The sequence below is a fragment of the Schistocerca piceifrons genome, chromosome 2 (assembly GCF_021461385.2).
Source record: "Schistocerca piceifrons isolate TAMUIC-IGC-003096 chromosome 2, iqSchPice1.1, whole genome shotgun sequence".
NCBI classification, from domain to species: Eukaryota; Metazoa; Arthropoda; class Insecta; order Orthoptera; family Acrididae; genus Schistocerca; species Schistocerca piceifrons.
In genome coordinates, this window is record NC_060139.1 from 297,824,734 (window position 1) to 297,842,123 (window position 17,390).

A 17,390-nucleotide genomic window follows, 5' to 3' on the forward strand; every position below is an offset into this window, starting at 1 on the left:
TGCTAGTTTGAAAGCAGAAATGGCTAGTCATATATCCCAATTGGATGAAAACCTATCTGGTAAAATAAAAGGCAATTTAGATATTTTGAATACGCAAAGCCAGCGTATCACAGAGGTAAACAAATCAGTAAATAGCATTAGGGCTGAAATAACAAATGTTCAGAGAAAAGTCACAGAAATAGAGAAAAGATTTGATACCGAAATTCAGAGAATAGAGAAATCAGTGGAACCTTTGGTTAGTGAAAAATTAGAACCGATAATTGAAAGTAAATTACAGGTGATAGTACCAGTTGTAAAGAAAGAGATTGTTAAAGAAACGGCAGCTGATATTGAAACACTGCGCAATACCATGTTGAGTTTTGATGCATGTGTGCAGGAGCAGGAAAATACACTGCGTAATGAGATAAAATTGTTAAGTCAGCAAGTTCAGAATCAGACGTTTCTTAACTGTAGTGGTATCCCATTGGTAATGCAAAAATCGGAAATACTGAGTAGGGAGGAAAAATACGATCCTCAAAAGAAACAAGGTGGATGGCATCCAATGGATTTTATAAAAAATTGTGAACGTGTCTTACCAACAGACATGTCGGATAAAGAAAAAATTAATTTAGTAATAGACGCTTTAGCAGGTCATGCTAAACGTTGGGGATTGAATTTGGATATCGACAATTTGAAGTTTACAGACTTCAAAGAAAAGTTCCTTGAGGAATTCTGGAGCACACAACAGAGAGATAGGTTGTGGAGAGAATTCGTTGTCGCTAGAATGCCAGAACATGGGCGTGGGCTCATGAAAGAATACTGTGAAGGGTGGTTCAAGCGTTTGGAGTATCTTAAAGATCGTAGATCAGAATCGGAGATAGTGTGGGAGTTGTGGAAAAAGCTACCTGACGATTCAAAGCGTTATGTAGGAGGCACTCATCGAACATTCGATGAATTTTTAGAAAAAATCGAGAATGAAGATAGGTGGCGTGAAACTAGAGTTTCGAGGTTTCAGAAATCAGAATGGAATAGTAAAAGGTGGTAGGAATGAACCGCAAATTAACATGATGAGAGGAAGAGGTCGAGGAGGTAACTCTCAGCGAGGGAGAGGACACTATCAGGGAAACGGGATGCATTATCAAAATCAGGAAAACTAAATACCGCGCAGGTCAAGGGCCTAACGCGCGCGGAAAGAAAGAAATGGCCCAAATATAGGGAAGATCGGAGTAGTCAGTACTATAGTAGGATAGTGCGTCGTTCGCCTGAAGAGCAGTTACATAAACGAAACTTTGCGAAGTATAATGCAGGGATACAAACAGAGGAGAGAGAGCAGAGAGGAATTATTAAGGGAAATGAAGTAGGAAAAGAATATCGGTCGGATGTGAAGGCTCACGTGAATGAAATAAGTACAATTCGAGGTCAGAGTGACGAATTGATGAAGGAAGAGTCAGAGAAGGCGTTGTTTGTCGGTAGGGATGGCAACTGTGCAGAGAGGCAGGGGCAAGGTAGGAGTGATGTGACTTATGGTAAAAGGTTCGTACGAATAGTCGACGAATCGCATCGAGAAGTAATTAAAGAGGAAAGGGTGGATAAGAAAAAGGGGCATAGTGCAGAGACGCATGCCGATTCAGAAATTACCTCGTATGCAGAATATGTACATCAGCTCAAAAGCCAGCCAGCACAATTAGAAAGATCTTCCACTCAAGTGATTATTTTGGACCCGAATATGACAGTGTTAGAGAGCCATACCGATTATGATGTGTACCTAGTGACAGCAAGAGTACATGACTGTGATGAAGATTCTTTTAAAGAAATTAGAGAAAGTGTATCTAACCAAGAGAAAGAGTGTTGTGATCCCTGTAGTACTGAAGCAAATGAGTTGAGTGAGACTGGAATTCCATTAGTAGGGGAAAATAATGAAAGTAAGAGTGGCGAATGCACTATCCAACAAAGGGAAAGTAGAGAAATGGATTATAATTTGCGAGAATTATTTGAATCCGAAGAAGGTCATATTTCTAAGGAGGAGGAATTATCGTCAGAATCATCAGAAAGCATCCAGGGAGAAAAAGAAGTAGAGGAAGTTTCCGATTCCGCAACCGAGAGTTCAGGCATGACAGATTCGAATGAGAACGAGGTGACATTAAAGAGCCTAGACGAAGGACTATTGGAAAAAGCGGTGAAAGAATTTAGGATGAAAAGGAGAAAGAAACCTCCAGATGGAATGGTCAGTATAAAAACCGGAAAAATAATATGGCAAGACTTGGCGGTGGAAAAGGATTTATTATGGGAAGATAAAGAAAGTATGAAAGAGGACAATAGGATGCAAACAATCCTGCTCATTAATGTATGTGGGTACGATTTATATGTATTGTTGGATACGGGTGCTCAAATAAGTGCTATTTCGCACGCATTTTTTGAGATGATCAAAGAGCAACGAGGAGTAGTCATGATGCCAGTAACAGGTGTTAAAGTGATAGGGGCGACAGGGAAATGTAGTAAACCTGTTAAACATCAAGTGATGATGGAATTTAAGATAAAAAACAAGTTATTTTCGAATGCATTTTAGTAGTTCCAGAGCTCAGTGCCGAGATCATTTTAGGCATTGACTGGTTAATAAAACAGAAAGTAATTATAGATTAACTAAGCCAGGGAGGTGGAGAGTATGTTGGCCGGAACAACACACTGAAGTGCTGATGGATTATGTTCACTTGGCATAGGGGCATTGTGGTGCACGGAAGTGTACCGATAAGTTAGATGAATGCATTACCTTTAACAACATCGCACGAAGGGTAGCACAGAGGATTAGATCTTGTGATCTATGCCAAAAGGCGAAAGTAACAAATGCATCTAATCAAGGGCCCATGCAATCAATAAAACCTGATGAAGTATTAGAAATAGTAGCAGTAGATATCTTTGGACCATTACCGAAAACCATGGGGGGTTTTGTGTACATATTTGTAGCAGTTGAACTTTTCTCAAAGTATATAAAGCTATATCCCTTGAGAAAAGCTACTGCCAGAGCTGTGTATGATAAAATGGTGTGTGATTATTTTGTGAAAGTAGGGAAGCCAAAGAGAATACTATCAGATAATGGTGTTCAGTTTTGCTCAAAAATGTGGAAGGATGGGATAACCGAGAATCAGGTAGAAGTGGTACATATCTCAGCTTATCACCCATCAAGCAATCCGGCAGAAAGATATATGCGTGAGATAGATCGGTTATTTAGGACGTACTGCCATAGCAACCACAAGAAGTGGGGCATGTATGTGAGTGAATTCGAAGAAATCATGAATTCATTAACAAACGAGAGCACTGGATTTACTCCAGAAGAAATCCTGAAAAAGACGAGAAGTAAAAGTCTAGTAGAAGACCTACTAGAATTTCCAGATAGAGTTGAATTAGATTATGATAGTAAAAAGAACTTAGTAAAAGACAAGATGAGAAAACAAGCAGATGCGAGAATTCGTCGTCATGACGAAAAAGTAAGGAATCCTAAATTCAAAATAGGTGATCTCGTTCTTGTAAAAACACATGAAAAGTCAAGTGAAATTAATAACAAGATCAGCAAATTTAAATATATATATAATGAACCATTTAAAATAGTGTCCATACCCAATGTGAATGCTTATTATTTAGAGTACCCATTAACAGGCAAACGCCTGGGAGTAAGAAACATAGTGGATCTCAAAAGGTATGAACCACGAATTCTACCAGATTGAAAATAAATATATAAATAAATATTAAAGTAAACCAATATGTAAATAGTTTTGTTTCTTTTGTTCTATGTGAAAGGTAAATGTTCACTAAAATATGTTGCAGTATTCTAATGAAACTTCTAGTTTAAGTAGAGACTAAACAGACTGGGAAAGACTGAGCTTCTAAGAGAGCCTTAATAGATGTGTAAATCAGTGTTGTGGAAGAGGTAGAAAAGTGAGGAGGTAAAGTGAAAAGGACGGGCTCTAAAGTAATAGGCGCATAACGTGTGTTTTACTTGCCTGAGATAAAAGAAGTGTATTTAAAATTTTTGTAAAAAAGATGTTTAAAGTGTACTGTGTTTAGAAGTAAGAAAATTGGAAAGAAAATATGTAAATCATTTATGTAATGTTTAGCAGGAAAGATAGAAAGAATTGGTGTTTAATTTTAAATAAGTAATATAAGTACCGAGGTGTATCAGTAAGAAAGGGAAAACCCTTGGTAAAAAGCTTAACGAAAATTTCAGATCCATTATAGGAGAGACTTCTTATTGAATTATCACTGTTAGATACTTCAATAAGAAGTGGGGCATGTGTAACGGAACTGAAATGATGGTGGGCTGACAGTAATTTGGAGCCCGCGCGTCGGAAACGGGCGCGCTGGTGTGAGACTGCCAGGGAGTGCACCCTGATGCCATCTATTGGCGAAACTGGGAATTAGCGCTGCCTCTCAGGCAATGCACTAAGCTCTCGGAGTCAAATGTATTCTTTTTCTTGGTAATTATAAGTTATTACTGTATGATTTAATGTTATAAAGCGCTAGTAGTAAATTATTATGACTGGTATGAACTCCAGGGTACTAAATATAAATATTCTTAAATACTAAATGATTTCGGTGAAAAGGTGGTAGGGGAACGCCCCCACTCTTGGTGATACGAGCATAGCTAGAGGTAGCTGGAGACACAGGGACTGAACAATGGAATGGCCTGGGGAGTGTTGACGTGACCGGACGTGCGTAACTGTGCTCACGCAAAAGCGATTGTGCAACAGCGAAGAGGCGAATATCGTCGCCGTTTGTGGAGTAGAACGCGACGAATGGTTGTCGAAGCCGTCTCTATGCCACTGGGGCTGATTGTAAGAGTTCCTGCTCCCAGATTTTATGGCGGACGTGCAGTAGCTTATACGAGTGCTACAGCTCGTAGTTCCAGCCGCCATTGAGGGCATGAGGCGTGAAGAGCTGCGTTAGCCACATGCATCTCACCACCAGCACCGACACGTCTACCCAAGGCAAGACTGCTTGCAATTGTTAAGTCGAACTTTGTATACATGTAAAAGGAGAATACCAGTTTTCTTTTGTGCAAGTGCAGAAGACAGAATATAGTAATGAGTAAAATTACGACGCATGTTGTTCATTGTAAAGTGTAGTAACCTGAAACATAGTATAGTGAAATCAGACTGAGGCCACCATCGCCTCTTTCATTTACAATTCTTTTGGGTGTAGAATACTTTAGCGTATAAGAATGTTGAAAAGAGCAATGGTCACACCAGAATGAGTCGCCTATTTATGGTTACTTAAATTTTTCTGAGTAACCTTTCAAGTAAAGTCACTTAACTAATTCTATATCAATTGTCCAAAGAGTAATATCCAAAATCATTAAATAAGTTGAAGGATAGAATTTTGTTAACCTAAGTTGCATAAGTTGTCTTCGTGGTAATTACCAAGCCAACTCACAGAAATTGAGAGAGTATTTGCTTTGTAGAATGATCAGAAATAGTAATATTCAGAATTAAGTTTAAATTCAACTCAAGCCGTTTCACTTTGAAACGAGCCAAAAAACTGATTTATTCTTTTGCTCCTTCAGAGCTGGCGACCGTAGTTATAAGTATTTTCAGGAGGATTCGACGGTAAGTCTGCTGCTCTCGTCGTGCTGATAGGATTACCCACTGCTGCTAGCAGTGGTGATTGGATACATAAGCTCACTACCAAGTTAAGTGGGTCAGGTAGGCAGTGTTACCGTGTGAACTGTAGGGCACTGTAGGCCGTGGATCGAACCCGTTCAATCATCACAGCTCTTTGGGAAATAGTCCAGTTAGGAGCGTACTAATCATTAGGTAAATACAGGCGAGTAACGGTCAAAAATGTATACGCAAGTGAATTTAGCAAGGTCCATGTAGCACCCAGTTAATGTGGTGCAATGGCGAGGGTAGGAGTGGAGTAAAAGTGAGCTGAGCTTGTGGCAGCTGTGCTGTCTCCAAAGATTAATAACGTGAATTCACTACTACCTCTTACCATTAGGCCTGAGCTATTTACGGTTAAAATACGTAGCAGTAAGCGCAAAGGTGTGACAGCTACATGTCCGTATTGGCTTTATACATACGGAAGTAGGAAGCGGGTCATTCCGTCAGTGGAGGGGTTAAAACAACCGAGTCAGTTGAGAACATACCCCATTTACTGATGGAAAGATTCGGTGGTTCGGTCGCAGACTGAAGAGTTCCTAGATAACAGAACGCATCATGTCATTTTCAGTGGAGAGATGTCTTCCGAAGTAAAAGTGATTTCAGGTGTGCCGCAGGGGAGTGTCATAGGACCGTAGCTATTCAAAATATACATAAATGACCTTGTGAATGACATCGGAAATTCACTGAGGCTTTTTGCAGATGATTCTGTGGTGTATCGAGAGCTTGTAACAATGGAAAACTGTACTGAAATGCAGGAGGATCTGCAGCAAATTGACGCATGGTGCAGGGAATGACAATTGAATCTCAATGTAGACAAGTGTAATGTGCTGCGAATACATAGAAAGATAGATCCCTCATCATTTAGCTACAAAATAGCAGGTCAGCAGCTGGAGGCAGTTAATTCGATAAATTATCTGGGAGTACGCATTAGGAGTGATTTAAAATGGAATGATAATATAAAGTTGATCGTATGCAATACAGAAAGGAATTCTTCTTATATCATTACTGTGTCCGCCCCTGGTAACTGAGTGGTCGCGCGGCGGAAAGTCATGCCTAATGACTCGTGTTCCATTCTCGGTTTGGTCGGAGATTTTCTCCGCTCAGGGACTGAGTGTTGTGTTGTCAGCCTTTCATCCCCATCGACACGCAAGTCGCCGAAGTGGCGTCAACTCGAAAGACCCGCACCACGCGAACGGTTTACCTGACAGGAGGATCTAACCACACGAGATTTCCATTATTGTAATTAATGTCACAGTTATTGTCATTATTACTATGACGACATCACTATTAGTGATTGTACATGATGTGTAGAGGATTGTAATTTTGTGCTGTATGATAGATGTATATGAAATCCTCTGGTGGTAGGTAGTGTTTGGAAATAATTCGTGGAGACATCAGTCACAGTGGAAGCAGAAGCTAGTTGTGCAGGCGTGCTGCAGTTAAGGATTCCACTCGCTATAACTGGGAAATCCGGGCAGTCATGCTGACTTTAAACTGTGTAGCACATACTGAAATCGAAATTAGCAGAATCTCAGAAGAGAATGGCACATAAAACAAATTAGAATTCTGGATTTAGAAACAAGACACAGAAACATAAGAACTAACAGCACAAAAGCCCCAGTGAAAATCGAGATAAGTCCAAAATCTGACGATGAGATCAAAGTAAGACAAAAGTTACCAGGACAACACTTGGAAAAGAAAGCAAAAGGCTACTTGGTAAAGAGAATAAAAAATCAAGGGTGTAGAGTAGAACAATGAGAAAGAATAACTAGCTTGGTCCTAATAACAATAATTATGTTCAAGGTGAAGAAATTGAAGAGTGAACAAATTGAAGACCTCCATCATTGATGGGCAATAGGCAGTTGATGGTACGAACAAAATACTTTACATAAAGAAGTCACAGGTCATGTGAGGCTGCAAACAATTGCTTTAAACGTAAATTGCTTGCAGTCTTAACTAAAATAACAAACACTCAAAGATCACAATCACACAGCATATATATTCTCTTACAAATACAGACCAATGAAAAGTAAATACAGTATGTATTGTAGGTGACATGGTGGCAAAGCAATTTTACTTGGAGGTTGAGGGAACTGTAAGACATCCACAGTTTTAGAAGATGGAAGATACTCGGTGGTATGGCTGCAGGATCTGTTGTACTGAATATTTTTACACTCTCTGACGATGAAAGTAGAATAAACAGAAACAGTTCCTTCAGAGAACAGATTGTTAATTTGTGTGCCCAGCCACACTCGTTTGAGGACCACTGTATTTGTGTGATTCGAAACGAGGTCTAGAAGTCCAGCATTACTTTTATGTACCTGCATCTCAATGTACTAATACCTTATAAAACAGCCTACGACAGTAGTATCCTCCGTTGGGATTTCCCCCCCCCCCCCCCTGTCCACTTGACGGAGAAGGGAAAGCCACCCAGATGTGTGTGGTAATGCGGTAATCAAATACCCAAGGCAGACCAAATACTAAGACAGGCCTAAACCCATTAATTTCTGTCCTGGCATCCCTTAGCTAGTGGTGAGAGTCCGTTCACCAAGCTTGTGATGATATGACAAATATGTCTTGGTCTCAAAAATGATGTCTTAAGTAACTGTGATCTCCAACAGACATCACCATAACCACCTTCAATTTGAAACAAATGTGATAGATAAACAGGAAAGATATCCTCTGTCCTTGGCCCTAGTGAGTGTGCTGTACTTCTGGGAGAACTGGAATAACATCAGAGGGTGCAGAGTCGTAGATTCTCGAAGGATCTTCACAAAGTCTATAGTGACACATTGAACGAAAATAATTTTTCGAACTTGGTAAAATTAAGCAGCTTACGAACGAGCCAGAAAAATTTCACATTATATTCCTCAGAAAACAAGAGACGAGTATCACAGACAAAAACCATTCAAAATGGAAAACAATATGAAATACACAGCAAAACCCGCTGTTCGGAGGGGAGTACCGACAATATTGCAGTACACAAAACAGTGACAGGCAAAACATTTCATTCCAGTTTAATATCACACAAGATCTTCAGAACTGGCTTCAAATATGGAAACAAAAGTTGTACGGTCATCAATGTACGTGTAATGACAAAGTGTTCCAATAAAAAGAAACCACAAGAATTCAAAGACTTTTTCAGACATCGAAGAAATAACAAAAATAACAAACAAAATAACAGAAAGGTATTTTACAATTATATTAGGTGACGTTAACGCACAACAAGATAGAGGTAAAGAGTAAAAGCAAATCTTAAGCCCTCACACAGTGCACTAACGCACAATCAAGAAAGGGGAACATCTCAGACATTTGTGTCAAAATATTTACTTTTATATTACTACAACGGAATCAAGGTCCAAGACGAGCTCCCACAACCTGCAAAACGCCCTAATGGGGAGAATTCCAAATAGACTATGTAGTCATGACAAAAAAAACTACAAGAGAAATTTCTAACTCTGGAACATGAAAGTATTTTTAGATTTTGATCATCACCTGCTATAAGAAAACACGGTGCCAGTATCAAGAAACAGCAAGTTAACACACAACAAAATTATAATACCAGAAACAGAAAAGCTGAAAATAACCAAAATCAAAAAAATATTGTAGAAATTAAAGAAAATACAACAAAAAGTAGAACAGACCATGAGAAGGTAGTTAAGAAGGTATTGCGTTAATGCATTGAAGACAATGTTCAAGGAAATGCAATAGTTGGTGGAACACAACTTGTGAACAGGCCACTGAATGATGAATGCCAGCATAGAAGCAGTGTAGCAGAAACAGAACCACAGAAACATGCTAGGATTTCCACATTGTCCAAAAACCAATAACGAAAGATATTCGAAGAATGAAAAGCGCATACAGCAGAAGTAGACTAAGTGAATTCGACAAACATTGAATTGTTAAAAAAGAAGGTTAAGCTGACTGTTCATTGTAAGAATGAAATTACCATTCTAGTTGTGGTCTACAAGTCGTTTATTATACCCACCAAAATCAGTGCCTGAATCGCCTTACATCAAACTGTCTGATGCACCGTCTTCAACTAACTTGAGTGCAAGGAGAGGATGTCCTTGGTTCGCAGCTCAGGCACACTGCTACAGGCTGACGTTACTCCCTGCTCCTGTGACCACTCGAATACAAAACGCTATATCCCGCTACTGTAGGTGACTTCTGGAGGAGCTTAAACTGCAGATTTAGAGTAAGGAGTTCAGCTCCAACAGACAAAAACACTGAGGCACGGTAGTATGCATATGATTGTCCTAACAGAGTACAGACATCCGGTAACTCGGCAATCCAGAACACCAGTCGACTTGAGCAGAGGGCTTCTTGTAGTAGAAGTACTGATGAGGCAAGTAGTTCCTAATTAAAGAGCAGGTTACAGAAAATGCACAGTAATAATGACATAAAGTGGTAGGATAAAGGTCTTGCAACATCATTGAACCTAATCAGTTCGCATCTGCTTGCCTTTACATCGGCAGCTGTCTATGTCATCCAGCTTGGTTGCACCAAACCAAATTGCCAAGATCCATAGCTGAGGATCTGACTCGACTTTGTAGGATTGTTTTGAATCTTTGTCTGTGACCTTGACCTTTTTCAGTGCTCTGCGTGATCTAAAATAAGTGGCAACATCGCTAGTAATCTTAAATCCGACTGTTGGTCTGTGAGAAGCGGTGCAAACTGTAGAGAAGGGAAAAGGCGCAACACCTTCAATAGGGCCATGCCTAGGACAGCACTATGGGACACAAAGAGACAGCCATGCTGTTGTCCACTGTACAGGCGTTCAGAATTCGATTTTTATGCGTCATCATTACACAGAAAAGATCAAAAACCTTTTGACACAGTTATAATAACAGTAAGATCCATTTTGAGGGTATGAAGTGTATGACGTTCAGATCAATCAGCTGCTTCCTTGGAGAAGCAGGAAGTTAGTTTTTGATTCATTGGTGGTTGTTGGATTTATGAGTATTACAATTTGGATAATAGTGAAATAAACTTGTTCCTAATGGCCTTCTTTTATAAACAACAAGGAACAGTTAAAGTAAAAGACTTGGGTGACTGACGGCGCACGTCCTCGAAGTTCCTTGGTGGACATCGTTGTGCATGCGACGCTCATTGTTGTTGTAAGCGCTGGTGAGATCAATTTATTTGCAAGTTTTTGTACTTCAGTAATGAAAAATAAAGGAGAAATTTAAGAAATTAGAATTCCGAGACCAAAGTTAGTCAAGGAAATTTTTCACGATTTCTTTTTAATAGTATGCACTAATAGATAAGGGCCTAGTAATTAGATCGTCCAATAGATACGTGGTAGAAATGGTTCAAATGGTTCTGAGCACTATGGGACTTAACATCTATGGTCATCAGTCCCCTAGAACTTAGAACTACTTAAACCTAACGAACCTAAGGACATCACACAACACAGATACGTGGTAGATTATATGGGTCTAGTAACGGCTTCTCTCGCTAGCACGTTTGGTGAAAATAGCGGCAAGGCATCTGTCTCAATGAAAACGGACAGTTGGACAGTTGACATGCCCTTACTGTGAGACAGATGCCGCAATTCTTGCAATCCTAACAGGAGTGCATACAATTCTGTTTTACAGGAAAATGCCGAGAAAATACATTAGGACAACAGACAGGGAAAAATGGACTGCAGAAGATTTGATTGAGGCCATGAAACCATTCAAAGAGTAAGGTAATGCAAAATGGAAAGCAGCCCGACTGAAAAATATTCCAGAATGAACATTAAGGAGAAGATCTGCTACAAGCTGTTTCAAGAAAACAGGGTGTGGACCATATTCATACGTGGATGAAGATACAGAAAGGAAATTAGTTACCCATGTAAATAAATTCCAAGCACGTCTCTTTGCTCCCAAGCCATCAGACCTCAAGCAAACGGCTTTCAGTTTTGTTGATCAGATTTGATTGAAAAATAAATTCAATCACGAAAAGAAAAGTACATGGAAGGATTGGCTTCTTTCGCTTTTAGAACTCAGTGCAGACTTAAGCATCAGGAAACCGCGAGAACTTTCTGTTGCCAGAGCGATTGGAATGAATAGAAATGAAGCTAATCGTTTCTTCGATCTAGTGAAAGAAACGTTGACAGAAAATAGGCTTTTGGATAATACAGGTAGTATCTACAACGTAGACAAAAACTGATCTACAATTAAGCAATGTCCGTGAGAAGAATGTGGCGGCAAAAGGCGGCAGAGATGTCCATGTTATTACTTCTGCTTCGGGTGGAGAGGCCTGCTGCAATGCTGAAGGAAATTTCTTACCACCTCACAGCTTTTACAAAGGGTCAAACAAAGAACTAGAGGCTGAAGACAACATGCCTCCAGGATCAGTTGTTGTTATGAGAGGAGGAACCGCTTATCTCAACACTGATATTTTCATGGATTGTTTCAAAAACGATTTCCTTCTAGGAAGCCACCTGGCCCTGCTCTGTTTCTGCTAGAGGGTTATGCCTCTCATACGAATCCTGTCACCTTCTTGGTTCTAGCTGTTGGAAACGAAGTGTCGATAGATCGTGTGCCTAGCCATATGACACACTTCTTATAGCCACTAGACTGATCGTTTCTCAAGCCGCTAAAATCATACTTTAAAGAGACTTGACATACATGGATTGCCAATAATTGCATGCAAAGACTTAGAAGCCAGCGGTTTGGAGAGTTGCTCTTCAAAGCATAGACTCTTTCTGCGTCTGTTCAGACTGGCATATCCAGATTTCGAGCTACTGAAACAATACGGCTTGAGAGAGCAGCAATTTCTAAGCATGACATTTGTTTCAGACATTAATAATACTGAGAGAGAATTCCCAACTACAAAATCTGTCTCTATTGATTTAACTCCAAATCAGCCATCGACGCTAACGTCTGAAACAAATTTGTTAACAGGACACCCTTTTACTTGCAAACATTTCATAAATTCGTACTGTTCGATCAGCTGCACATGGAAAGTGCTGTTTCAATAAGAATTTAATGACTCCTCTTGGAGAAACTCGATGAATTTGCAGGAACAGATTTCACATGTTCTACACTACCTCAGAGAAATAAATCCAAAAGAAAACAGTCAGCAATGAATCTAACATGCGACGACTTTATAGCGATGTTAAGATGGAAAAATCACTGAAGGAAAGAAGAAAGGAAAAGCCTGTGCATAAAAAATGTAGCAGTTATTAAAATCTAATCCTCAAACCCAGAGGAAAAAGAGCATCAAAGAAGCGCCAGTTTGAAGACACAGTTTCAGAAGGAGATGATGATGGTATTTCCCTACTCAATATTTCCTCAGATGATATAAATTTTGAGGAAATCGAATGTGTAGAGTGCCTTGAACTTAATCAAGAAACGTCGTCTACCTCTCGTTGGATTCAATGTGTGGGATGGCTTCATGAATCAGCCACCCTCTATGGGAACATGTGTTGCTTGTGTGGATGATTTAGAAATAAACTTTAAATACAAAAATCAAATTGAATGTCATTTTCAGTGTCTTTTCTAATTTTCCATCTGTTCCTCCCTTCTGCAGCATTTTGCTTGGCATTTAATATATTTTTTTGAAATTTACAAGCCATTGTACATCATAAAAATGTTCCTTTGCTGTAACGTTCTTTGTAATACGATGATTTCTGTAACGATGTACAATGTTCAAACCACCAAAGTTGCCTAAATTTATCGCAATGTAAGTGTTTAATATCGATTAAAATTAATATGAAGAGATGTGTGGTGTCTGTCCTGCCTTTATCTTAACACCGGAGGACCTGCAACACTCACGTTGTAGTACCAAAATGTAAGTCTTATCTATTTGAGTACTTGCAGCGAGTTTGTTACATTTCTCAGTATGTACATGATCAGCACATGGTCTGTAGTGTCTTCGAGAAAGTAAAGATGGACTTAGAGCAGCTTTTAGAACAGAAATCGAGACAAGTTCATGAAGCATGTATTTACTCCGTATGCCTTCAGACAAATTACAGGTACAGGAATTTAGGTAGACAGTGCGTGTGTGCGTGTGTGTGTGTGTGTGTGTGTGTGTGTGTGTGTGTGTGTGTGTATAAGAGTGAGTGGGTGGGTGGGTGGGTGTGTGGGTCGGTGTCTGTAGTAAAGAGTGAGATTTATCTGTTTTGTGCAGGAGCCTTTCAGGACATGACAAATGCATGAAGCTGATCGAAGCAGCCAAGCACGGGCGAGTGGAAGAGCTGAGGGCTCTGCTGGTGGCAGGGGCAGACATAGACGGAAAGGACATCTACGGGAGGACTGCACTGCACACTGCGGCATGGAACAGGCACGCCGAAGCGGTGAGGACTCTTCTCGATGCTGGAGCAGACGTGAGCGCTAGGGACAACGAGGAGTACACGCCTCTGCACATGGCTGCCTTAGGCGGCAGCGCGGCTGTGGTGCGGTTGCTGGCGGACTCCTCTGCCGATCCCAACGCCAGGGATGTGTGGGGGTGGGCGCCACTGCACTTGGCGGCACGCGAAGGCCAGCCCGAGGCGGCGCAAGCACTGCTCGACATCGGAGCCGACAGTGGGGCCAGGGAAAACACCGGGCTAACCCCATTGGACATCGCCAGGTCCAGGAACCAACAGGAGGTGGCAGACGTACTAACACGAGATTAGCGGTCAAACAAAAGTTTGTGGAACCAAAAGGCATCCGACACAGGAGTTTTCGCTACTTTTAAAATAAAGAATATAAAAAGATTAACCCTCTACTCATTCTTTGTACCCATACTGTGCCCATATTTATGTAGTACTTGTAACTAGTGGTGTGACGTCATAAGCGCGTGATTGCGTGTGAGATCGCTCTCTAAGTTTTTATATACTTTTGGTTTTCAGACACATATTTTAACGGTTTTTGTAATAATATTTACTATATAAGTGGCTTATTAGTGGTTTCTTCATTCTCCTCTGCCTTTCTTGTGTTGTGATCTGATATTTGTGAGTGTTTCGTATCGAGCAACTTAACCTCTTACCTGTGTTTACAGTCCGCGATGACCAAGTGCAGCTGTAGCGGCGCATCTAAAGCTAAGTACTAATAAATTGTTTGTGTATAGTGGTTTATTTAGGAACTTTAGTAGTCTTCAACCGGTGTTCCTGGTGTTTTCTGGTGAAATAATTTCAGAAGAGCGTTTTGGGAACTGTTTTCAGTTTCGTTACTGAGTCATCAGACGTTTGATTTTTGTTCTGTCTTAGACTTTTGTTATTTTCTCATTTGTTGTTGATTAATACTGTTAATAATAGTAGTTATTTCCCTTGCAGAGTAAGTTTGTGATTATTGTAGTCAGTTTTTTAACATCTTCTTATTGTAGTAGCGGAAATTACATAAAGTAGTTTTCGTGTTTCAATAAGTGTTAAATTTTACCATGAGTGAGAAGTGTGGGATTTGCCGTAGGTTCGTGAGTAATGGATTGCGGTGTGAGACTTGTTCGAAGTATTTTCACTGGGGGGAATGCAGTGGGGAAGCCAGTGGGCATTCTGGTGAGATCCTCTCCTGGACCTGCAGTGTATGTAGCAAAAGTAAGTTGATAGAGCAGCAGGAACGTAAGGTCTGTGCCCTTCAGGTGCAGTTGAAAAACGCACAGGAGGAGCTAGATAGGATGAGGAGGGAGAAGGGGCTTGCGGAATGGGAGATGGATGTTGGCAAGAGATCTGCTAGGAGAAGGAGGTTTTCAGATAGTTTTACTATTGGTGTTTGCAATAGATATGACCAACTGTCAGAGTATAGTGGAGAGGAATCTCTAGTAGCTGTATATGTAGAAAGTATGCAGCAGACCACAGCAGTTACGGTGGCTAGGGCAGTTGCAAAGTCGAAGAGAAAGAAGGAGGTTCTGCTGTTAGGTAGTTCTCATGGCAGAGGTGTAGGCCAGCAGTTGCAGGAAGTGTTGGGGAGTGAGTACCCAGTCACCAGCACTGTGAAGCCTAATGCAGGATTGGCTCAGGTGAGTGTTAACATAGGGGGGGTTGGGGGGTTATGTAGGGATTTTACTGAAGAGGATCCGTAGTGATTATGGGTGGGGCTGGTAACAGTATTGATAGGGATGGGGACTATGACATAGATGGTGACCTGGGAAAGATAGCCACTCAGACTGGCAACACGAATGTGCATTTCGTGGGACTGATTCAGCGTCACGATCGACCTCATCTTAATACAGCCGTCAGAGACTTGGTGGTGCGCTGATGACAGAAGGCATGGATCAAATTTCAGTGGCGTCTGTGGAGTCTATCAGCAGGATTTCAGCCGTAAATAGAGATATTAAAAAAGGTAGGAAGATTTTTCGGTTTTGCAAAAGTGACAAAAAGCAGAATACAGAGTACCTGACGGTTCAACACAAAAGTTTTGTCTCAAGTACAGATAGTGTTGAGGATCAGTGGACAAAGTTCAGAACATCGTACAATATGCGTTAGATGAGTATGTGCCAAGCAAGATCGTAAGAGATGGAAAAGAGCCACCGTGGTACAACAACCGAGTTAGAAAACTGCTGCAGAAGCAAAGGGAACTTCACAGCAATCATAAACATAGCCAAAGCCTTGCAGACAAAAAAAATTACGCGAAGCGAAATGTAGTGTGATGAGAGCTATGCGAGCGGCGTTCAATGTATTCGAAAGTAAAGTTCTATGTATAGACTTGGCAGAAAATCCTAAGAAATTTTGGTCTTATGTCAAAGCGGTAGGTGGATCAAAACAAAATGTCCAGACACTCTGTGACCAAAATGGTACTGAAACAGAGGATGACAGACTAAAGGCCGAAATTCTAAATGTCTTTTTCCAAAGTTGTTTCCCGGAGGAAGACTGCACTGTAGTTCCGTCTCTAGATTATGGTACAAATGATAGAATGGTAGATATCGAAATAGAGGACAGACAGATAGAGAAACAATAAAAATCACTCAAAAGAGAAAAGGCCGCTGGGTCCGATGGGATACCAGTTCGATTTTACACAGAGTACGCGAAGGAACTTGCCCCCCTTCTTGCAGCGGTGTACCGTAGGTCTCTAGAAGAGCGTAGCGTTCCAAAGGATTGGAAAACTACACAGATCATCCCCGTTTTCAAGAAGGGACGTCGAACAGATGTGTAGAGCTATAGACCTATATCTCTAACGTCGATCAGTTGTAGCATTTTGGAACACGTATTATGTTCGAGTATAATGACTTATCTGGAGACTAGAAATCTACTCTGTAGGAATCGGCATGGGTTTCGAAAAAGACGGTCGTGTGAAACCCAGCTCGCGATATTTGTCCACGAGACTCAGAGGGCCATAGACACGGGTTCCCAGGTAGATGCCGTGCTGCTTGACTTCCACAAGGCGTTCGGTACAGTTCCCCACAGTCGTTTAATGAACAAAGTAGGAGCATATGGACTATCAGACCAATTGTGTGATTGGACTGAAGAGTTCCTAGATAACAGAACGCTGCATGTCATTCTCAGTGGAGAGATGTCTTCCGAAGTAAAAGTGATTTCAGGTGTGCCGCAGGGGAGTGTCATAGGACCGTTGCTATTCAAAATATACATAAATGACCTTGTGAATGACATCGGAAATTCACTGAGGCGTTTTGCAGATGATGCTGTGGTGTATCGAGAGGTTGTAACAATGGAAAACTGTACTGAAATGCCGGAGGATCTGCAGCAAATTGACGCATGGTGCATGGAATGGCAATTGAATCTCAATGTAGACAAGTGTAATGTGCTGCGAATACATAGAAAGATAGATCCCTTATCATTTGGCTACAAAATAGCAGGTCAGCAACTGGAGGCAGTTAATTCCATAAATTATCTGG

General features: G+C 40.8%; 1 protein-coding gene across 1 annotated transcript in view; it reads left to right on the forward strand.

Annotated features, from left to right (window-relative positions):
• The window catches only part of LOC124776271 (ankyrin-3-like), a 55,806-nt gene extending 41,483 nt beyond the window's left edge, over positions 1–14,323 (forward strand). The window contains exon 6 of the mRNA XM_047251171.1: positions 13,752–14,323. Within this exon, the coding sequence (XP_047107127.1) occupies positions 13,752–14,238 (487 nt within the window). The 3' untranslated portion in view covers positions 14,239–14,323. The remainder of the gene's footprint in view (positions 1–13,751) is intronic.
• The last annotated feature ends 3,067 nt before the right edge of the window (positions 14,324–17,390 follow it).